Genomic DNA, 25,878 nt, shown 5'->3' on the forward strand with positions numbered 1-25,878 from the left:
CTGAAAGTGCACCAGATTACAAATCCAAGTTTTTTTGATGACATTGTAACAGCTATTATAGCCTTTTACTATTCCTCTCTAAATTATAGGAATTGTATTACAAATCTCTCCATATGGAATATAATCCTGAAAGCATTTATAGCTTTAGAACCGATGCCATCAATAAAAGTCAACTTTTGATACAATTAAGAGTAGATATAGGCCTCTTTTGGTTGCCAGGAAAATGAAAGAAAGGATAAGTATATTGAAATTGGGAGTTCAGTCATGTTTGGTGAAACTAAGAAAATTGTCAGGTTGTAGACATGATTTAGTTATCCAGATCTACTTGCCTTTTGTTATTTTGTTTCAAGTTGCTTCCTTTTGGTGATGAAAAGCTATCAATTTCAAGATATATCTCACCCTTATTTATCCTTGTTCTTCTCTCTCTGAATTTTCGTTTCCATAGCCAAATAATGGAAAGAAAATTTTCCTCCAACATTCTTTCCTATCACTTTTTGAACAATCAGCCAGATCCAGAAGTGTCATAAAATAAGATTCATTGGTCCATAATGGCATGTTCATATATGTTTTCAAGGCAGGTCAACAAGACAAGACTTGTCCAAGTCTTAGAAATAACCAATCATGTTCACCGCACTTCTTGGCTTGCATATTTTACACACTTGCATCAGTTGTCTACCAATCATGTATTTTGTTTATTTTGCTACTTGATGTCTGAAATCCTTAAGTGAAATGGTTTTAAACATGATCGGTCATACCATCCCGTACTGCCCAATAAGGGATACCATACCGTATCGACACTCAATACGTTGTCTCATACCATACTGAACTACATACCGACACTATAATAAAATGGTATCCGTATGGGGTCTGGTACCAAGATGACGAACCAAATAATAAAGTTAAATTTTTGGATGAATGATATAGTTTCATTAATTTGGCTTAATTGTACCATCATCATAAAGTCCCTTTTTAAGGCGAAAATTTAGTGCAGGGGCAAAATGGTAATTTTAAAACTTTTTCAAAATTACTATTTTACAGCGAAATTATTAATTAATCTCATTAATTAATACTAATTAACCCTACACTAGGATCTAAATATGATACAACAGCATGCATTTAAATTTGAAATTCAAATTTGAATCAATAAACGTTTTACAGTACTATGTTCAGAACACATCACTTTTTGCGGATAGTCGATCACCGCAATCTGATCACCGTCGGGGGGCTCTGATCGTCACGTCGCAGCCACACAAATGTCTGGCCTCTGCGGATCGTCCACACGAAGCTCCCGTCTGATCAGCTCCTCACGAATGCTAGTTCGTGATTTCACCCTTTTGATGGCAGATGTTGATCGAACTCCTTCGATCGATGTGTGCCGACTTCTCGGATGCTCCGGATCGTCTGCACAGTTGCTTGAGAGGCTGATGGATTTCTCCCTGAAATTTGGTGGACTCACGACACTCGTGGCACACCAATCTCACTTCCCGAACCCTAGGTAGAAACCCTAGGGTACACATCAAAAACCCTGCAACCAATTTTCTCTCTTTTCTTTCTTTTTCTCTCGGAAGGTTTTGGACCTTCACCTTGCGCAGAAGCCTTCCTCACGCCCCAAAGTTTCTCTCCTAAAATTTTTACGCACGTCCCACATTTCTCCTCTTTTTAAAACAACGTCGACCGTGTCTTATCCGCGTGAGAGGATAAAGAAAAGAGGTTACACATTTGAATTCAAATCAAATTTGAATTCAAACGAAAACCAACTTATCCCTATCCTTTTGGGCGTGAGAAGAGAAGGGGCGTGGCTCTTTGTGCGTGGAAAATATTTCACGAGAAACCTTTTCTCGTGTAAGTAATGTGGCGCACAAAATGGATAAGGATGAAAGGGCAAGTGATAAGTTATCCATTCAAATTCAAACATGCTTTGAATTTGAATGGCTAACTAATTATTTTATCCATCCATATGGCGCACAAATGAGGGCGTGGGGAAGGGTTTTGCGTGAGAAAAATTTCACGAGAAGTTTCTTCTCGTGAATTCAAATGGGTGCAAGGAAGTTGGGTGTCGCAGGGAATTTAAAACAAGGTGGTTTGATTCGAATTGAGCCAACCTAGTTTAAAATAGGTCAAGCACAATTAGACCAGATTAAACCCAACATAATTAGGCTTAATTAGGCTCAATAAAATCCTAATCAAATCAAAAATTAACTAAACCTAACCCCTGATCAAATCAGGGACTAAATCACCTTAGCGATTAGGTCAACATTTAACCTAATCGGGTCAATCCAAACTGAATCCAATTCAATTGGACTTGATCCAAAAATAATTACTCAATCAAATTGAGTTAATTAGTGATTAAATCACTAATTAAACCTCTCATAAATATTGAGTCCAAATCCGATGGGCAATCAGGCATCAGAGACCATCGATATGAAACCCTGATCAAAAAGTTCAAATTTCAAATTCAAAATTTGAAATTCAAAATTTTGACCCCGGTACCCAAAATGTGTGGAACTCATGATTAGAGAATCCTAATTCTCAATCATAGAGTCCCAGATAGATAAGACTCATAATCAGCCATCAGATCAGAAAGGAACCTCTAATGTGTGTGACCCCGCAGGTTCGAACCTAAACCGGTAGCACAGGAACCAATTCCTGTACTAATCGAAGTGACCATCTAGCAATGGTACCCGACGACCGGATAGGTCGAATAATCGCAATCGCAACATTCAGAACCTACGTGAATATGGTTACCGTATAATTCATCCCTTTTGATCCCTGTGTTTAGGACGACTCAGGGTTAAACTGTCAACCCTGATGATATCATCCGAATCGTGCTCAACTCAATTAGTCCTGTGACTCCTCACTAGGACTACCCTGGCCAAGGTTTTGCTAAATTGAAACACGACTGTACACAGCTCCTAAACTGGAGTGGTCAATCCCATCTTGACACACGCACCGACAAGTCAAGTACTTGACTACACCCAGCAACCTTCCGTCACTGAATTAGAAATTCAGATAGTCCAGTGCCTAAGTGCAGTGAGTTGCTTGCAAGTCACCGTGGCGGTCTCAGGTCAGAGAGACATTTATACCCATATCCCATCGGAGCAAATTTTGACAGCAGAAATAGCTCCGGAGTTGGTCACGTTCAGTGCAGATGTACCATTACATCTCACCTGTATGCCATACCAGTGTCTCCACACTCTTTGGTTATGAGGACAACCAACCCATATGGCACACAACGACCTATGCTCGATAAACGTTGTCGTCCTTGGTAACAACGTATCATTTGGTCGCGAACATGTTTAAGGACTAAGCGACAAATCCTCCTTTGTCGAGTCTAAATAGTCCTAAGAACTTCACCACAACACAGGAGTTCATTAGAAGATGAAACATTTGTGATGAAAAAATACCAAAATAACTTTTATTTATTTATAATTCATGTACTAATACAAAAAGGAGCACAACCGTCAACAGGCTGACGATTGGCTTTGGGACACTATTCCCAACAATCTCCCACTTGGCCTAAAGCCTATCGGTGCAGTATCTAATACCCATCTTCGACTTGTAGTCGTTGAACTCCTTCACCGCAATGGCTTTAGTGAATGGGTCGGCCAGGTTCTCCTTCCCGTCGATCTTCTGAAGGTCGACGTCACCTCGATCCACGATCTCCCGAATGAGATGGTAGCGGCGCAGAATATGCTTCGTCCGCTGGTGTGCCTTTGGTTCCTTCGTCTGAGCAATGGCTCCAGAGCTGTCGCAGTAGAGCAGAACTGGACCAACAAGGGAGGGTGCTACTCCGAGCTCGGTGATGAATTTTCTCAGCCACACCGCTTCTTTGGCAGCATCTGATGCAGCAATATACTCCGCCTCGCATACTGAATCAGCCACAGTGTGCTGCTTGGAACTCTTCCAGCAGACAGCCCCACCATTAAGGGTAAAAATAAATCCTGACACACTCTTGCTATCATCGCGATCAGACTGGAAACTAGAGTCTGTAAACCCTATAAGTCTCAAGTTCGATTCACCATATATAAGTCACTGGTCCTTAGTATTTCTTAAATACTTCAGGATGGTTTTAACAACCTTCCAGTGATTCTCTCCTGGATCAGATTGGTATCTACTCACTACCCCTAGTGAGTATGCCACATCTGGTCGTGTACATGTCATAGCGTACATGATAGATCCCACTGCCGAAGCATATGGAATCCTACCCATACGCTCTCTCTCTTGAGGTGTTGTCGGACAATCCCTCTTCGAGAGAGAAATTCCATGGCCTATCGGTAGATAGCCTTTCTTGGAATTTTCCATGCTGAACCTTTTCAGCATAGTATCAATATACGTGGACTGGGATAAGCCAAGCAACTTTTTGAATCTATCCCTATAGATCCTCATCCCTAGGATGTAGGAAGCTTCTCCCAGATCCTTCATGGAGAACTGTGACGATAGTCAAATCTTTATTCCCTGTAATGCAGGGACATCATTCCCGATTAAGAGAATGTCATCCACATACAATACAAGAAATACTACTACTGGACCATTAGCCCACTTATAAATGCAGGGCTTTTCTCCGTTCTTAACGAAGCCATACATTTTGATCGTCCTATCAAAACGTATGTTCCAACTCCGAGATGCCTGCTTAAGTCCATAAATCGACCTCTGTAGCTTGCACACCTTAGACTCATCTGTGGATGTGAACCCTTCAGGTTGTATCATATACACCTCTTCGTCCAGCTCTCCATTTAGGAAAGCTGTTTTCACATCCATCTGCCAGATTTCATAGTCCAGATGGGCAGCTATCGCAAGTATAATCCGAATGGATTTGAGCATTGCCACAGAAGAAAACGTCTCGTCATAGTCTATACCATAACGTTGACGATATCCCTTGGCAACCAGACGGACTTTATAGGTCTCCACCTTTCCGTCTGCGCCCCTCTTCCTTTTGAAGACCCACTTACACCCTATGGGTTTTACTCCTTCGGGTGGGTCAACCAATGTCCACACATCGTTGACCTTCATGGACTCCATTTCGGATTTCATGGCCTCTAGCCATTTCTCAGAGTCAGGTCTCTGCATTGCATCCATGTAGGTGATCGGATCCTCATCGTTTTCATCAAGTTCGACAAGATCACCATCCCGGACCAAGAAACCATAGTATCTGTCCGGTTGATGTGGTACTCTACCAGACCGCCTTAAGGGTGCATAATCAATGGGCTCCGGATCTGATCTAATCAAATCCGGTTCAGGTTCAGTAACATATGTCGGTTTTTCCACCTGTCGAACTTCGTCAAGTTCGACTTTAGAGGCAACAGTTCCTTCACTAAGGAACTCCTTTTCTAAAAAGATTGCCTTAAGGCTGACAAACACCTTTTGCTCATCAGCAAGGTAGAAATAATACCCTTTGGTCTCTTTTGGGTATCCTATAAAATTACACTTGTCAGACCTAGGTCCAAGCTTGTCTGTAATTAAACGTTTAACATAAGCCGGACACCCTCAAACCCTAAGGTGCGAGAGTACTGGCTTACGTCCTATCCATATCTCATATGGCGTTTTGGCTACAGACTTACTCGGAACTCTATTTAGAAGGTAACAAGCCGATTCGAGCGCATATCCCCAGAGGGAGATCGACAGACCAGCAAACCCCATCATGGATCGAACCATGTCTAACAGGGTCCGATTCCTCCTTTCAGACACACCATTATGCTGTGGTGTTCCAGGAGGAGTCCACTGAGAGAGAATCCCATTCTCCCCTAAATACGTCAGAAACTCATTGGAAAGGTATTCACCTCCTCGATCAGATCGAAGAGTTTTAATACACTTCCCAGTTTGTTTTTCTACCTCATTTCGGAATAGTTTGAACATTTCAAATGATTCCGACTTATGCTTCATTAAATAGACATACCCATACCTAGATAGGTCGTCTGTGAAGGTTATGAAGTAGAAAAATCCACCTCTTGCACTTGAGCTCATGGGTCCACATACATCAGAATGTACCAGACCTAAGAGTTCACTGGCTCGCTCACCTTTTCCAATAAAAGGTGACTTAGTCATCTTCCCAAGAAGACAGGACTCACAGGTTGGAAGTGATTCACAATCACTAACTTCAAGAATTCCTTCTTGAGCCAACCTGTTTATCCTGTTCTTATTGATATGACCTAGCCTACAGTGCCAAAGGTAGACTTCTGACACATTATCTATTTTAGAGCGTTTACCGAATTTTTGAACCACATTAACAGGCTGTGATAGTAAGTAAATTCCATTATTTAATTGTCCAACAAATATTGTAACACCATTCAAAATGATATTGCAAATATTTCTTTTTATTAAAAAATCATAACCGTACATGGCCAAAAGGCCTACAGAAACAATATTTAATAAAAAACTTGGACAATAGTGACATTCACTCAGAATTACATTATGAGAATTGATTACAAGACTCATGATTCCTAAAGCTAGAACTGGAACTTTGCTTCCATCTCCAACATTCAGGAACCTCTCGCCTTCATCAAATCTCCTACTGACCTGCAGACCCTGCATCGAATTACAAATATGATAAGGGCTTCCGGAATCCAATACCCAGGCAGTAGTATCATAAATCGAAAAGTTGCAAGGAGTTATCATATAATTACCTTGCTTCTTCTTTGGCCTGTTCGGGTCCAGGGAGGCAATGTATTGAGGACAGTTCCTCTTCCAATGCCCGTGCTTCTTGCAAAAGAAGCACTCCGCCTGGCTCTGGTCGTGCTTGCGCTTCTTGGTCTGACCCCGTGCTACTGTCCCAGCATGAGATTGCACCTTCTTATTTTTCTTCTTCTTGTTCTTTCCCTTCCCAAAGGGTTGACGACGAGAAGAAGACCCTCCCATTACATTCACCGACTCCTTATGGAGTTGGTGATCCTTCTCAAAGTTCTGCAGTAACCCCAACAATCCGTGGTAGTTTACTGCAGGCTTTGTCATTCGAAAATGAGTAAGGAATGGAAGGAAGGACTTGGGCAAAGAATTAAGGATCGCATCCTTACCGAGCTGCTCGTGCAGAGGAAAGCCCAATTTGCTTAGGCGCTCAATCATCTCGTCATGTACAGTACATGATCAGTGACTGAGGCCCCATCCCTCATTCGAGCATTGAAAATGGCACAACTAATTTTGTGCCTTTCAACGTCGTCAGGCGTGCCAAAGGAGTCGTTCAACATTTGAAGCATCTCCTGTGGCTGGGCGTTCTCAAACCTTTGGCTGAACTTGTCATTCATTGCTGCCAGCATAATACATCGAACGGTGGTGCGGTCATTGAGCCACTTCAAGTAAGTATCTCGGATCGCCTTACTAGCGTTCGGAGCTGGCTCCTCAGGTGCTGGATCCGTTACTACATAAAGGATCCGCTCATGCTCAAGGACGATTTTCAATTTTCGATACCAGCTATCAAAATTGGGTCCCATGAGCTTGTCATTATCTAATAATAACCGGAGCGACAGGGTAGTGGCCATATCTGCTTAAAGGAAAACGAGACCTCTATTAGTACATAAATTAATACTAAAGACTTGGATTTTAGTCTAAAATTTTTTCCAATATTTTTACGAACTGGTAGCCTCATCCTCTAATTCGAGGAATTACTTTAATTCCTTAATGGGTACTAGAATCCACACAGACTACACACGAGCCCAACTTTGGTTGGTCAACCCATGTGCATCTATGGGTAGGTTCTTAACCAGTTGTTTCTCTAAACAACTTCTAGTAATTGATTTTGCCCCAGAACCTAATCAGTAGGCTTTGGCCTCCACTGAAAAGATCTGGTTAGATCCAACCATTAACATGACTTAATTTAGTGAATCGGACCAATAAATGATCAGGCCCGACTTTGACCGGCCAACCTAACCACCATCAGAAAGACTCAATCAAATTATCATATTATGAATAATAATTCCATTAGCCAATGAGCACCAGGCCTTTGGGCCTCCAATGATCATTGAACTAATGGACTCATTATCACTCACTTAATGGGAGGCTATGACTTAGTTATCATTATAACTTAATCATTTTAGGGACCTAATAATTTTGAGAATTTTATTAAAGAATAGTAGAGAAGAAATCATCCAGCCAATTTCAATCCTCCCACTGACTTCACCAAGTCAGATTAAAAAAAAAATTTAATTAAAGCTGGCATTAGGAGCACCTAAATCAGTCACACTGATTTACCTAATAACATGGGTGAGCTCTAATCACCAAGTGATCTAATCAAAATCTAACTTACCAGATTGGCCAGGTAAGTGAGATCAGTGGTGGGGATTTGCCATTAACTCGTCAATGATCGAATCAATGCGAGTAGGTCCCGCTTAAGAACCACTGGTCAAAACTGCCGAACTTACCTTAGACACCAACCGGTTCATTAGTTTAATTTTGATCAACTTAGTAAATAGGGCTCCACCGCATAGCCATGAATTAAGTCCATCTTGGTCTAGTTAAAGACATGGACCCATTCAACTGCAACTATTGAAGTTGAGTCTAGAGTATCCTTGACCTAATCTAATTCAACTTTTGATTAGATTTGACCAATTACTCCATTTAGTCTATTTTTTAAACTAACCTTAGGTCTAACCCAATTATGGACCTAATTCATCTAACCCATTGACCCACAAGTTTATGCAATTGTCTTAGGTCTTAATTCACAATTCTAGACCTACTAGACAACACTTAATTCTTTTAATTAAGTACTTGGGCTGATGGGTCAGGGTTTGGCATTTTGAAAATAATTTTCAAATTTGAAAGATTTTATTTTCTGTTCACCAAATGTGTTAACTCATTTCACAAACGGATCAGCACATTTCATAAACAGCAATTCTATTGCTCATTTCATAACAGAAAATAACTCAAAATAAATCATAAATTTTCTTTTAGATCTAATCTAACACATTCATGATAAATTTCTTAATTAAGTCCTTTCGCTGCTTCATCGGCATGGGATATAATTGCATCGGCACCCCTACCGCCATAGGAGACTCCATCGAATGGGAAGAGAGGGCCTTTAAACCCTACTTTTCTCCTATGATCGGACGGCCATGGCAACCAACCCAATTAGATTACTTGCTACTTGGATCAAGTATATCTAAATATACCAAATTCAAAATTTAAATTTTGAATTTCAAATTTCAAATTTCAAATTTCAAATTTTAAATTTCAAATTTGAGATTTCAACCAAATTTCAAATTTCGAATTTCCAATCTTTGAATTTTAAATTTTGAATTTTGAATTTTGAATTTCAAATTTCGAATTTCAAATTTCAAATTTGAGATTTCAACCAAATTTTAAATTTCAAATTTTGAATTTTGAATTTCAAATTTCAAATTTCGAATTTCGAATTTCAAATTTCAAATTTGAGATTTCAACCAAATTTTAAATTTCAAATTTTTTTGAATTTCGAATTTTGAATTTTGAATTTTAAATTTAAACTTATAGATTACACCTTAATCTACGCATGCATATGTATATCATATTCTAGAACCATGCTCTGATACCATTTAAGGCGAAAATTTAGTGCAGGGGCAAAATGGTAATTTTAAAACTTTTTCAAAATTACTATTTTACAGCGAAATTATTAATTAATCTCATTAATTAATACTAATTAACCCTACACTAAGATCTAAATATGATACAACAGCATGCATTTAAATTTGAAATTCAAATTTGAATCAGTAAACGTTTTACAGTACTGTGTTCAGAACACATCACTTTTTGCGGGTAGTCGATCACCGCAATCTGATCACCGTCGGGGGGCTCTGATCGTCACGTCGCAGCCACACAAATGTCTGGCCTCTGCGGATCGTCCACACGAAGCTCCCGTCTGATCAGCTCCTCACGAATGCTAGTTCATGATTTCACCCTTTTGATGGCAGATGTTGATCGAACTCCTTCGATCGATGTGTGCCGACTTCTCGGATGCTCCGGATCATCTGCACAGTTGCTTGAGAGGCTGATGGATCTCTCCCTGAAATTTGGTGGACTCACGACACTCGTGGCACACCAATCTCACTTCCCGAACCCTAGGTAGAAACCCTAGGGTACAGACCAAAAACCCTGCGCCCAATTTTCTCTCTTTTCTTTCTTTTTCTCTCGGAAGGTTTTGGACCTTCACCTTGCGCAGAAGCCTTCCTCACGCCCCAAAGTTTCTCTCCTAAAATTTTTACGCACGTCCCACCTTTCTCCTCTTTTTAAAACAACGTCGAACGTGTCTTATCCGCGTGAGAGGATAAAGACAAGAGGTTACACATTTGAATTCAAATCAAATTTGAATTCAAACGAAAACCAACTTATCCCTATCCTTTTGGGCGTGAGAAGAGAAGGGGCGTGGCTCTTTGTGCGTGGAAAATGTTTCACGAGAAACCTTTTCTCGTGTAAGTAATGTGGCGCACAAAATGGATAAGGATGAAAGGGCAAGTGATAAGTTATCCATTCAAATTCAAACATGCTTTGAATTTGAATGGCTAACTAATTATTTTATCCATCCATATGGCGCACAAATGAGGGCGTGGGGAAAAGTTTTGCGTGAGAAAAATTTCACGAGAAGTTTCTTCTCGTGAATTCAAATGGGTGCAAGGAAGTTGGGTGTCGCAGAGAATTTAAAACAAGGTGGTTTGATTCAAATTGAGCCAACCTAGTTTAAAATAGGTCAAGCACAATTAGACCAGATTAAACCAAACATAATTAGGCTTAATTAGGCTCAATAAAATCCTAATCAAATCAGGAATTAACTAAACCTAACCCCTGATCAAATCAAGGACTAAACCACCTTAGCGATTAGGTCAACATTTAACCTAATCGGGTCAATCCAAACTGAATCCAATTCAATTGGACTTGATCCAAAAATAATTACTCAATCAAATTGAGTTAATTAGTGATTAAATCACTAATTAAACCTCTCATAAATATTGAGTTCAAATCCGATGGACAATCAGACATCAGAGACCATCGATATGAAATCCTGATCAAAGAGTTCAAATTTCAAATTCAAAATTTGAAATTCAAAATTTTGACCCTGGTACCCAAAATGTGTGGAACTCATGATTAGAGAATCCTAATTCTCAATCATAGAGTCCCAGATAGATAAGACTCATAATCAGCCATCAGATCAGAAAGGAACCTCTAATGTGTGTGACCCCGCAGGTTCGAACCTAAACCGGTAGCACAGGAACCAATTCCTGTACTAATCGAAGTGACCATCTAGCAATGGTACCCGACGATCGGATAGGTCGAATAATCGCAATCGCAATATTCAGAACCTACGTGAATATGGTTATCGTATAATTCATCCCTTTTGACCCCTGTGTTTAGGACGACTCAGGGTTAAACTGTCAACCCTGATGATATCATCCGAATCGTGCTCAACTCAATTAGTCCTGTGACTCCTCACTAGGACTACCCTGGCCAAGGTTTTGCTAAATTGAAACACGACTGTACACAGCTTCTAAACTGGAGTGGTCAATCCCATCTTGACACACGCACCGACAAGTCAAGTACTTGACTACACCCAGCAACCTTCCGTCACTGAATTAGAAATTCAGGTAGTCCAGTGCCTAAGTGCAGTGAGTTGCTTGCAAGTCACCGTGGCGGTCTCAGGTCGGAGGGACATTTATACCCATATCCCATCGGAGCAAATCTTGACAGCAGAAATAGCTCCGGAGTTGGTCACGTTCAGTGCAGATGTACCATTACATCTCACCTGTATGCCATACCAGTGTCTCCACACTCTTTGGTTATGAGGACAACCAACCCATATGGCACACAACGACCTATGCTCGATAAACGTTGTCGTCCTTGGTAACAACGTATCATTTGGTCGCGAACATGTTTAAGGACTAAGCGACAAATCCTCCTTTGTCGAGTCTAAATAGTCCTAAGGACTTCACCACAACACAGGAGTTCATTAGAAGATGAAACATTTGTGATGAAAAAATACCAAAATAACTTTTATTTATTTATAATTCATGTACTAATACAAAAAGGAGCACAACCGTCAACAGGCTAACGATTGGCTTTGGGACACTATTCCCAACACCCTTTCCAAGGCCTTACTCCAAAACTTACCTTTATAGCATGGATCACCAACTCGGAACAAGATCCTGTGCCGGCCGACCGGCGGTACGAGTCGATACACCTCCGAACCAGACCATACTAGGCTCGAATCAACATAGAAACAAAGGATGAATCGGGAAGGAAGGGAGAGAGAGAAGGGAGGGAGGGAGAGGGAGGAAAAGAAAGGAATGCCAGTGAAGGCACCGGCGATGGCCATCGGAGGGCCATCAAGACTACCTCCCAAGCTCCGCGAAAGGAATGAGAGCAAAGAGAGGGGGGAAGGGAAAGAAAAGGAGTAAGAGGAAGACAGTAGAGAGGCCGCCAGAGAACTGCTAGATGGCCCAAAACCGTTCGGCAATCGCCGCGGATTCGAAACAGGAGCTTTACTTAGGTGAAGCCAGCAAACCCATTGCCGACTTCATTATTGATCATGTTTTTTAAAAATGCGATGTTTGCCCCTGTTTCGAACTCACAACCACGAGAAAGTTTTGAGCCATCCAGTGGCCATGGCAGCCTCCCTACTGCTTGTCTCTCACTCCTCTTCTCTCCCTTCCCCTCTCCTTATCTCTCTCTTCTCGCATCTCGCGAAGGACCATGGAGCCCTGGAGACCTCCGCAGCCCTCCGACGGCCTTGGCAGACCACCACCGGCCTTTCCTTTCCTCCCCTCCTCTCTCTCTTCATCTCTTTCCTTCTCCCTTGCTCTGTATTCACCAACATTCTGATTCAAAAGCCCAAATCACATTGGATAGCCACTGGTACGGTTTGACACGCCTTGAACCGTCCGATTCGGGACGATTTGGCAAACCTAGCTTCATAGCAATACTTGTTCAAGAAACGATATAAGATGCCTCCAGTATTACACATAATTATCTTTCATTCCAATAATATAGGTATAAGAAAAAATCAGTACTACTCATTTTTTGTATATTATATATTTATCTAGCCTAGAGCAATTTCTTGTCGGTGCTTCTAAATTCCACATGGTAGATGAAAAAGGTCAACTAGGAACATACATTAGAATTAATAGGCTGAAACCAACAAGAGAATAGTTGAAAATGTGAGGTATCACCTCATATTGGATATTCAACAGTCATGAGATGACATCCACTCAACGACTCAAACTACCACTTCAATGATAGAAAGCCTACTGTGCCTAATTTAGAAAGTTTTATCAAGAAATCTACCAAAGAAGTAAATAAGAGAATTAGTTAGAAAATATTAGTAACAATTTTTGTGCTTGCCACATGTTCAAAGTTTGGCAAGCCCACTAATGAAAGCTCGTAGGCCACCAGATACAAGGATTGAAGTACCAATACCTTATATGTATAGCGACTATGGACAATTATGACATGGTACAGTACTAACACGGTATGCATCTTGGTGCTATCAAAATACAAATAGAGGTGATGCACTGTATCCCCATACAAACTTGTATTGAGGAGTATATTGGGATCAGCACTTACTGGCATGGTGTAGTACAGCAAGCAAGGCTCAGTTCACACTAACATTTGAATCCTTGATCTAGACTGGCCATACAAGGCCAAACCATACCAAATGATACTCGAACGACATCAGACCACAACAAAACCATGCCACACCATTCTCAAACTATGTTGAATCGTGCATGAACCATGTCAACCCGACACAAAACTGCTAACTTCCATGCCACCATGCTGCCTTGGATTGAACCATGCTAATCTCCACTCTGCTTGAACCAAACCATCACACTAATGTTCGCCTCCATGTATAAACCATCACCAACTTCAAATACTCCATGTTGAAACCTCAAAATACCATCCAAAAGGTCTAAAATGTGGTCATGGAACCTGACGTAAGGCATGCCTAGGGTCCATGTTACATGGACTCCATTGTGCATCGGATGCAGGTATATGTCCAAGCATCAGATCCTTTCAATATCTAAGAATTTCTTCATATAAAGGGATGTCCAAGTGCCATAACAAATTAACAATGTCCCTATTTAAGTATCAGGTGCTTGGTGCATAAGGCTCCTGCCATTGCAGAGTCTAGGGATGGTTTAGATGCGCGCAGCTTTACCCCCATAAGCAAAGGCTATTTCCATGTTTTGAACCCATGACCTCCCGGTCACAATGGATGATTGCAGGGTCAGGTGCAGGTACTTTACAAAAATCTAAAGTGTCCAGATAAAGAAGCCTAAGGTGTTGAGGTGCAGGTTGCATCTGGGCAACCTCAATGCATTGCCCAGCTCAAGATGAGGGAAATTCATCTCAAGGTGCTTACACCTCAATGAGGCATTGAGGTGCAAAAGAACTACACCTTTGTGACTGTGCTGTGTCATGCATGCATGTATATAACTATATGTATTAAGGAGTGTGTTGTGGTGATGATTGTGCACATTTGTATGTGTTCAATGTGTCCCATATGCTTGTGAATTTCTATGATTGTTTGCTGGTGTGGCTGAAATTATTTAGGTTCTTCCATGTGTTTTTGTGTCTTTTTTGTTTTTGTTTTTGTTATATGCAGAGTTTACATATACACACACACATACATGGATATATGTACATGCATACACGTACACACATTATATGGGACATAAATGCAGAGTTTACATATACACACACATACATGGATATATGTACACGCATACACGTACACATACACGCATAAACGTACACATAATATATATCAACAAATGTATGTACATATATATGTATGCATGATTATATGTATGTGAATGTACCTGTGTATACATGTATGTATGCATCCACACATATGTATATATTGTGCATTTCTTTGCTAAAGATGTGCCCCGCTTTGCGCGTTGCATGTTGGCTCCAAGAGAGCTTTCCACCTTAATGGAGCCTTTGATAACTTAAATAAAATAATCAGGCTATAACCTAGTAAACTAACCGCAATTTTCATCAAGCCACCAAACAATACTAATCAAATGGACAAAATATTTGGCATCTTGATGAAGGAACCATAGATATTGATATTTTTTCGTCACGCAATGATAGATATTCAGGATCTTGAGTGCATAGTGATGGTTGATGGGTGAAAAAACATTGGAGTGGTCCATTTTAAAGGAGATCATGGATTCATGGTGCCATGAACCAGATTTATTATGTGCCTGGTTGTGTTTTGGAAGTTACCACAAGAGATAAGGCCTAGCAAGACCCTCCTCTAGTCTCTTGTTTCTCTATTCTCTCTCCACATTGTGTGGTCTAGTATTCACTGAACCACCCCGAACTGGATGGTTCAAAATGTGCCGAACCGTACCGACAACCTACCTATGCAGTCTCGGCATTCGCTTTAGAACACCAGTGAAAATGGAGGAAGGGAGAAAGAAAGAGAGGAATAAAGATGGGGAGAGAGGAGAGGAAAAGGTCTTGGCTATCAGTGGTCCGCCAAAGCTCCACCCAAGCCCAAATAGACAAAAATCAAGAGAGAGAGAGGGAGGGAGGGATGGAGAGAAACAAATGGAAGGGGAGATGGTGGGGAAGCTAGTAGTGGCCGTCAAAAGGCCACAAAGGCTCTTAGATGGCCAGATTTCCCCTTGCGACCTCCCCTAGAACGGAACAAAGACGACTTGCTCCTATTTCGATCCACCACCGGCTTCCTCGCCGTCTCCCCCTCAGTCCATTTTTCTTCCTCCCTCCCCTCCTCTCTCTATTTTTATCTCTTTGAGCTCAAGGGAAACTTCAAAAGCCTCGGCAACCCTCCGACGGCCTCAACAAGCCACCGCCAACCACCACCGACATCTCTACCAGCCTCACTCTCCTTCCCTCCCTCTCCCACCCTCTCTCTCTTTTCCTCTCTGGTTCTCCCTCTCCTCTGCTTTCTTTGCCATATCAGTTCGGGCCTGATACAGCTCGGTACAAGGGCATACCAAACCATACCGCCGACCGGCCGACAAGGGGTCCGGTTTCGATTCTACAAACCTCGATATGGTCCATCAATAAGGGGGTCAAAATGTCATGAATGAGCTCTGTTATGTGTGCAATTTGGTCTTCATTTTCACACAAGAAAGACGAGAGACACCTGGTAAAAGGATATCCCCTACTTCCATTCATTCCATTCTCTCTACTCCTCTTTTCTTCTTTCTTTTCCCTCTGCTTCCACTCCTTCCGCATTTACTTCACGGAAGTTAACTTTATGCAAACCAAATCTTAATTGAATTGAAAGCAGCCCACAAATCTTAACGTCCCCTGAATGATCAATTCAAGCAACCCTTTCTTCTCCTTCTTTTCTAGAGAAAACGTTCAAACCCTATGCACAGCCATAAATCTGAAACCAGTCACTCAAAAGTTTTAAAGTTTGTTCCTTTGTCATACAAATCCGATGTTGTGGTCCCTTTAACCAACCTGAAAACTTATGGATACTCTCTTAACAAATTTTCAGTTGCATATGCCCAAAAATCAGTCCAAACAAAGAGTAGCCTGAACAGTAAACATACTAATGCCTACCACCTATCACCTTCTCAATTCCAACATTAACCTTTATCAAGGGAGTGCATCAAACATCAAGAAAAGGAACTGGCATTCTTTAAGAAGGTAAGAATGGAGACAAATGGATAATGGGCTCATAGATTGCGGCAACTATCATAAATGGAAAAACAGAGAAAATAAAAGGCACGATCATCTTTAACCACAAAAAAGATAACAATATAACATTTGTTATATCAGACTAACAGATGAAAATAAAAGATATCCATTTTCTTTTCCCTTTTATCTTTTTGAGAAGATACATCCATGTTTGAATTGAAATTATGAATCAGCAAATTTCAAAAGATGTGTAGAATCATTTGCCTAGGAGTATGTCAACATGATTTTAGCAAGCATCAAATGGCATATAGGCATTCCCAGAGTGGAGAAAATGTAAACTGCAGAAAGTTTATGCAGGTGGTAAAGCCTAAAAGAACCATACCAAGTCCTAAAACAGAGAGGAGGGGTTGAAACTTGAAATGCAGAGACCAAGGAAAAAAGCCAGTAGAAAATAGTTTATTTACCTTTGCTGATTGAAAGGAATAAGGAGAAAAATATTCTCATGTAAAACATATTGAACAATGAATAAAACTGAATTATTTTTTAGCAAGATGGCAGTTCTGGTGTGGAAAACAAGTTGAAAAAAAGATTTGGAATCAATACCAAGTCTCAAACCTATTAGTCTCATAACATGCTTATATATGTAAAAACAGAGTAAAAACAGAGATACCAGCAAATTTAGAAATGAACTTAAGTGCACTTGATTTATTTTGGGATTCTTGTGTACCATATCAGGTGTGTAGAGTACAAACTATTAATTTGTTGGTATTCATCATCAGATAGCAATCAATTTGTAAAAGCAGGACTTTAGATGATTTTGTCTACTAAAACAAAGGATGAGTTCTTACACAGCAGAAGTGACTGGTGTTGGTTTCTTTATATCAACTTTTGTTAACAGGTTATGCAGACTTTGGATTATAGTCAACATTTGTTAGAATGAATGTCAATATTACGGCTTCATGTAAGAGGTTCTTACTGATGGCAACACAAGGTCATTAAACATGTAATACACATCAAAAAAAAAAACAAAAGCTGGTTCTTACCAAGTTTGCTAGCCTTTAAAGCCATACATGGCAAAAAGACCTACAGGTTTAATTTATTTTAGACAACTGAGATAACTTCAGTGTAATGACTTCCTCCCTCTCACTCCCTCCCTCCTCTCTCTTCCTCTCTCTCCTCCTCCCTCACCTTCCATTTCAAACCGAAACCACAAAGCATGCCAGTAGCTGACCAGACCAATTTGGTACACCCCAAACTGGCTGGCTTGATGTGGTTCAGCAAACCATGCTTAGTTTGAAGAGTATAGAACATCTGGACTCTACATTGTGACCAAAATAGAATTTAAAGAAACATTTAATTTTCCTCTGAAAACTCTTAGACATCAAAAATTAACATTCTACTACGAAATTAAAAAGAAAGTTTAACTAATCAGGTTACCTGCATAGGAACTTCAAGTTTCAACCTCAAATTGGATCGTTCTTTACCTTCCTCACCTTCTTCCAGCAGCTATTTCAACACAAACAAATGATTGTATAAATAACTCAGGAACTTTATGAGATCCTACCCAGACAATATTATTTGTCTGAAGAAAAAAAAAGCATGTCAAAGCTTATCATCCACACACCAACCCACTATCCCTCTCCCATGCACATGTTCACATCAATCATTCATCCATTAAAACATAATATGAGAAACACATATGAAGTTGTTAATCCTTTAAACAGAAAAATTTGATTCATGAGAGCCATACACAAGCCACATGAATTATATCGAAAAAAAATGATAAAAGAAAATTCATGCATAAAGTAGCAGGTGAAGCGTATGACTCTTCAATCCGTGCTTATGCTCACAGACTCTGGTAAGGATGATACAGCGCATCTTCAATTGCATATTAAATATCAAAGGCGCAACAACAGATAATTCCACATTAAGGTATGGCATGGCAGACCATATATAACAATGTCATGCAAGAATAAAGAAAAAATCCACCACCTCTCATATAAGTAATCATATAACTTCGAAGGCAAGTAAGTCAAATTTACCTCTCTACATGATGTGCACACTTCATAACATTTAGCCTTACACATGAGCTCAAGGCATTTTAAGAGAGACTCATCTTAAGACATGAGATAAAACGGATTTCCAGTATTGCAAAGAGAATGAATTTCCTGTGCAAGTAGCTCAAAGCGCTCGGCAACATAAATGATTGATATTATTAATCAATAATCAATACCACAAAAATCTCTGAGAAGTGCCAGTATTTATTGCAGCACCAAAGGAAAAATATACAAGATATCAATGACCGTTGGAATTGTATCACCCCAAACTCCCCATCCTTCACTTACCTATGCCAGATCTACCAAGGAAAGAAGCCAAATCTATGAGACTGCATGTCACTTAATAAAGAGTGAACACAGTTTTGGCCATGATCATGCTGACAAAGACATTCAACAGCAATTTCAACATGCTAGTCAACATATTCAGGCAGCAACTCTGACTCCATGCTATGTCATCAGTTCCTCAGGAAAGAGGCTTCAGGCTGTTTCATATCGCACTTTTAGACCTTCCTAAATAGAAAACATGATAGCTGCACTGTGCACATCCTTTAGCAGTCTTTTCATTTCATTATGCCCATTTCTTGTTAGATATGTAATGTCATAATGCTCCATTCTACAATTAATAGAACCAACAGCATAACCAATATGATGTCCAGTTTCAAAGCCTGGAATGTAAATCTATAATTTCTAGTTAAATACTAAAATTCCTTATAGATGTAAATAACTTCTTACAAAAAATGGATATTTGTTTTGCTATAATCCATGCCAAATACAACCAGCATTATTTAATTTTTGAATAATTTTTTTGCATCTATTGAACATTTTACTGTATACAGACTGAATAAAAGAACATGCTCGCAGCTTTACATTTTGCCAAAAATCTCATTGCTCCTTTAACATATGCTAAACCATCTTTCCCTACAGGAACCCTGCAGGCATCACATCCTTCTCCAAATCATGGATGCTTCGACACCGGTTCACTACAATGCCATCATTTTTGTATTAACTTTATTTTTACTAACTTGAACTCTGATAGTCAAGAAAATTCCAAGAACAAGTTGCTTCTTCCTATACTTTCTCATATCTCTTTCAGAAAACCAGGAAACTTACAATTTTCTTGGTAAAGTAACAGTGGGGCAAGATGTTCTGAAATTTTCTATGCTAAAGTACAGACTGCTGACTCCATTGTTATTTTACTTCTATTCCAATGTCACTAGGAATGGCAGTGGGTCGGGTATGGATAGGGTGGGCCAACATCCATACCCAACCTGCAATTGGGAACCCCGTATCTGCACCTGCCTCAGGGGCAGGATGGATCAGGTAGAGCAGACAGGATGGATTGCGGCAGGTAAGGTTGAGTAAAGATACATACAGCACATCATTATAGGTTGGCAACTCTTGTACAGACTATAGTGGTTGAAAGATTCTAGGGATAAAACCAAAACACATTATTTTGGTTTGTGGAGCTCCTATTTTATTTATCTTTGCATTGCCCTCAGTCCAAAAGCAGTTATAGTATATATGTGGGTATCTTAGACAAGCATATATAGGTAACTTCTTGTCACGACCATTTGGACAGAAACTTGATCAAAACGACTTCAAATATTTATAACAAAGATCTGACTATACATAAACTCCCAGACCACTATAAAACAAAGAAAAGCAGCTGGGTAAAAGCAATAAATCTTGTGGCATAGTTAAATATTAAAACTCAAATACAATAATTTTATGGAAAAAATTTCAATAAAAAATTCTTTTTCTATTTAATGGATGTTGAAATTAAATTGAGATGGAAGAAAACCATCTGCACTCAAATCTTGCAGCCTAAAACTGATCCCAACTTTAGATCACGCATCCAGGTATCCTATCGCGACCGTCCGCCCAATTCTGACTGACCGATCGTTTCCATTAATGAGGTCGCTTCCAACCAACAACTCCAAACAGCAATTGGCTGTCTTTCTCAACAGTCCACCAGATCAGCAGCTAAACAGAAAGCCCACAAACCCTAGCACCCTACCATGTAAACACAAAGCATGAAAAGGATCTACGAAAGATTAGAATGAACAACCATACCTAAGTGAGAGGTCATGGACTTCAGCGTCAAGGACAACGACCATGCCGGTGAGGGATGAGCGGTCGAAGAAATGAAGACCTCCACCAAGATGACCTCATTTTAAGGGAAGAGTAGGTGTGACGACGGAGGGGACGAGCAGCCATTCAACAATCGATGGGATGACATGCCAAAGAGAGGAGTGTAGGACACTGCAACTAGATAAAGAGGGGACAGAACTGAACAGGAGGTGGGTTGGGGAAGTGAAATGTTCATTTAGAGTTATATTATATCAGGTTGGGTTCAGGGTGGGCCGTACCATTACGGCACCCGACTCGAATTTGCTTCAATTATTAGAATACTAGAATTAAAATCTGTCCCCACCCTCGACTTTAAACAGATTGGGTAAAACCCACCCTATTAGGGTTGGGTCGCATATCCAATGGGTCGGCTTAAATTACCACCCCTAAACATCATATGATGATTGTACATAGCAATGACTAGAGTACCACCTCACCCCAATTCAGGGATACCAAATTGTACTGCCCCCAAATAGGGACAATACACGCAATCAACTTGAGACAAGGCTTGAACTACTCAATTTTGGCCCAAACCTAGTGGTATAGCCCCAAACTGAGGTGAACAGACTAGTTTGGCACAATTCAAGGCAGTTCAACCCTCTATCCCCTTTAACACTTGGAGGGAGAGGTAGAGAAGGCAACTCATGCCTTCTCTGCCTCTCTATTTTTCTTCCAAGTCAAAGAAAAAAAAAATGAAGAGGCCAAATTTCACAAATTTTTGTCCAAATCGAAGCCAAAAACAGGTAAATGACCTTCTACTCTTCCTCTTCTCCATTTTCTTCTCTTTTTCATACCAAAAATAAGCAAAAATAGAGAAAATAAGAGGAGCATTATGCTAAAATTTTGGATTTTGACATGATTTCATAATATGACGTAGATCTATGGATGATCTACACAATGCAACCCAAATCATAATTTTTCATTAAATCTATGAATTTTTAAACTAAAAGCATATCTTCAAATTATATTAATTAAAAAAATAAAATAGCAATTAAAAAAATTTCTTAAAAACAAGCAGCATGTTTGGGGTTATGCATGCTACTCTATGTCTAAGCATGAATCCACGTACTTTGAGACACTGACTATAATTTGCAGCCGAATGATAGTTCCACTTTAGGCTATAATTTGTTGAACTATGCTAAATTAGTCAGTTTAGGGTATACCAAACCAGACCGGTCAACTACTAGCACGGTTCAACATATAAATTTGGTTCCACCCTATAAAGTGGTTTGATCATGGCTTTGCCCCTCCTCACTCGAAACCCTAATCCTCCATTCCCGATGCTGGACGATGATGCCGAACAATGCCTCCCCAACTATGAGATCCCCCAGGAACATACCTTAATCCTCTCTCCCCCTCTCTACTGACAACAACCTCTCCCTCTCTCTCAACATCTCTTTATCTCTCTCCCTCTCTCTCCTCCCCTTCCTTCTCTCTCTCCTCCCCTCCCTTTCTCTCCCTCTTCCCCTCCATCTTCCTCCCCTCCCCCCATCTCCCTCTCCCTCCCTTTCTCTCTCCTCTCTCTCCTCCATTTTCCCCTCCCTCTCCAACTCTTCCTGTGTCGATGCACCCTAGTTCGACGCAATAAAGTCCCATACTATACCGTACCAATCACTCTACCCAATAGAGCTAGCTAGAAATGGAAAAGAATGCAACTTCTTAGGCCAGCAAGATTGAAAAAAGAAAGGGAGCTATAGTTCAGTTGGAGAGAGTCAAGGAGTCTATTCACTTACATTTGGAGATCAATAGGCCTTCGGATGATTGGTTGCCAAGATCATCCCACGATACCAACAATGATGATTGTTCAAGGCTTCAAGCAATGGTGTGTCCAGTAGCCAGAGAGGTAGAGATGGACATGGCACAGCAGTGTATAACTCATAACTCCAAGGTAATCTTCGATTTACCAACAAGTCCCAGTCCATTCATGCCTCACAAAATAGGGACCACAATGCACAAATTGGTAAATCCCATGAGGATACAATTGCATGGAGGAGACGAGCCTCTCAAGATTGTTCCGAACATGATGCCGCTGCTATAGATGACATTGCACATGAAGTAGGATCCTTGAACATATCCTAATCCGAGCCATACATCCGATCTTATTCCATGCAACCAGACTATGACCTGCATGGATATGATTTGTCTAAGACATATTGGAGTGACTACCATCCTTCACAGTCTCAAACAATTTTTGGATTGGATTTTGCTGTCATGATCTTTGAATGATCGTATATAGCGCTCGAGCAGAAATATGTGGCAGCCTACTTGGAATCTTGGAGAGCTATCCCATGCCTAAATTATGATCATGATCCCGACATTTACAAGGAACATCAACACTCCACAAAATTTAAGATAACTTCATATATTTTGTACTTAAATACATTAAATCGACTCCATTTGTTATATTGTATATATATTTACTTATAAGTACTTTAATTGTACTTCAATAAAATTTCATATCTAAAAAAGAGATTAAGACAACATTACAATGTTAAAACTAGAAATTAAACAACCAAAATCATCAAAAAAAACATAGGTGAAAACAAAACAATTTGAGAATAAAAAAAAGAAAAAAAAAATGGCATACTGATCAGATGGCTGGTATGCCAGCCCATATCTCGTATTGGTGCAATGCTTAACCAATACCATACCTTATCGGTAACCAACCGATATGGAACATAGTACCAGTTCGACAAACTTTGGTATATAGTATACTCAAAATTACTTTCTTAAGGCTCACATATTATACTGCTTATCAAGGTATGCTGAACCGATACCGTCGGCCGTTTCGACCGGCCGGCGGTATGGTTCGGTATGGTTTCATACCGTACCAAACCGACGATCCGAACAAGAAGAAAAAAAGAGAGAAATAGAGAGAGAGAAAGAGAAAGAAAAAAAAAAGAGGGAGGGGAAGGAGCCGGCGGGGCTGCCGGACGACTTCCGACTAGCCGTCGTGACCGTCGGAGGGTGCAGTCCACACGTGCGGCGCCGCAGGTGTGAAACAGGGGATTTTAAGTGAAGTCGGCAAACGATTTGCCGGCTTCACGATTTTTATTTTTTTAAAAAAACAAATCTTAAGTCGGCAACCCAGTTGCCAACTTCATAAGTTTAAAATAAAAAAAAAAAGAAAAAATCGAAACAGACGTCATCTGTTTCCGAAAAAGAAGAAGGGCTCCGCCTGCTCGACCGCCCTCAAGCCGTCGGCGTCGGCTCACCGGCCACCGAGAGCCTCGCAACACAGGCACCGTCCGTCCGGTAGGTTCTCCGCCTCCCCTTCGAGCGCTCTCTCTCTTTTTTGCTCTCTTGAAAGCCCTATCGGACGATACGAGACTCGGAAGCCCTCCGACGGCCGCAACCGGCCACCGCCGGCCTCCGACGGCTCCCACCTTCCTCCCTCCCCTCTCCTCTCTCTCTTTCTCACTTTCCGTTCTTTTTTCTTCGGTACCGCCAGTGTACCGATTTTACCGGCCAAATCGTGCAGGTTCCCCATCGGTCCGGTACGAGATGAAGTATACCGGCCGGTTCGGCACGGTATGACAACCCTTGCTGGTTACACTTCTATCTTTTAGTCACCTTTTCAAGTGCTCATGTGAGCAATAACAGCAACAAGTTCACTTCTTTATGTAGAAAAGTTTACCTTTAACAAAAGAACATGCAATCATTTGTGTCCTAACTAATACGAGTACTATGAATCCACCAAATGCATATTGCTAGAAAATTGGTGCATCCAATGCCTAAGTTAATAATAAGAAAAATAAATGAGATAGTTAACTGATAGCAAGCAATACAGGTCAACCATAAAATTTGTGTTTGTTGGAGTTTTAAGTCAATTGAGGAGCATGTCTATTTATTTCTGGTTCAACGCCCAGAATTTCTAGTGATCAACTTGGGCTTTGATGCTGCATGATGATATCTTTTTTTGCAAAGAGTCTCTGTATTATTAATAGTTTCCTGAATCCACCAATTCTGTGTCTCTGTATATATCAGAGATACATGATTAGTCATTAACCACTCTAGTGCATAAATTTTAAAAAAAAAAGAGATTTTATGCACCCCTCAGGTAAACAAAAGGCATCCATTGCCCTATCAATACCAGTCTTTGTTCAGCCTAAAATTTCCATATACTCTGTAACCTAACCAACAGGTGGCAGGTTCCCAATTTTCACAAAAGACTAATCATGCTTCCTGCACAATACTGAAGTACCACTCATCTTCAAGCAAATGAATTATCCATAGATCCCAAAGAGTTAACAAATTAATGCTTTATATCAACAGGATACATCAGAGATCATGCCTAACCTCTCATTAATATGTTGCTGATTGCAAATGAGTTTCTTCAAAATTTAAAGCTGATGCCTTCATTAATAACTTCAAAGCGCACATCTTCTGAAAGAAGAGTTAACACAAATAAAGGCATCCGCATGTGGCATGTCCTTGTCCAAAAATGTTATGCATTTACACTGGAGGTCTTATATGTTTTCTCCAAGGTGATTTTTGTCATATAATTTTCTCTTATAGAGTTGCACCTTTTTTGAATTGGATAATGGGGTCCAACATTGATGATCCAAACCATTGGATGTGGTTTTGATCTATAGAGTAGTAACATTAAATAACATGAAACAATACATACCTTGTGACCACTCAATGCATAGACTAGGGGTATCCAAATCATATGAATTTTTTATATATAACCAATTTAGTGATAGTATATCACAACATCCCAAGGCTCGCTCACATTGTTATGTGGGACCCCTATGTCCAATTCAAAAAAAAGTGTAACACTATAAGAGTTACACAAGGTGTAAGCTGGAAATCCAATATGCTTTTTTTCAAGGTAGATTGCATGAAGTATACAGTAGAAAATCAGATCGGTTCCCTAAGAAAAATCGTTCCAATCACTTACAGCAATTGAAAATGGCCACAAGAAGGACCCTAATATATTGTTTAATGAACTGTAGCAGCTCTTCTCTGTTATGAATATTGATGAAGTCAAGTTAGAAAATCTTGATTCTTTCATATCTTCTGTCAGTGCACTTTCTCATACACAGTCTGGTCGTCATTACAGGCAAGGACTCAGTTAAAATATACTATGATATATGATACTTTCTGTACTAGATTA

The 25,878-nt window shown here is 40.2% G+C and overlaps 1 protein-coding gene across 1 annotated transcript in view; it reads right to left on the bottom strand.

Moving 5' to 3' along the window:
• Window positions 1-25,878, bottom strand: part of LOC105032166 (transcription-associated protein 1) — a 68,481-nt gene that overhangs the window by 33,295 nt on the left and 9,308 nt on the right. The window contains exon 9 of the mRNA XM_010906533.4: window positions 18,010-18,078. Coding sequence (XP_010904835.1) covers window positions 18,010-18,078 — 69 coding nt within the window. The remainder of the gene's footprint in view (window positions 1-18,009; window positions 18,079-25,878) is intronic.

The sequence above is a fragment of the Elaeis guineensis genome, chromosome 1 (assembly GCF_000442705.2).
Source record: "Elaeis guineensis isolate ETL-2024a chromosome 1, EG11, whole genome shotgun sequence".
NCBI lineage: Eukaryota > Viridiplantae > Streptophyta > Magnoliopsida > Arecales > Arecaceae > Elaeis > Elaeis guineensis.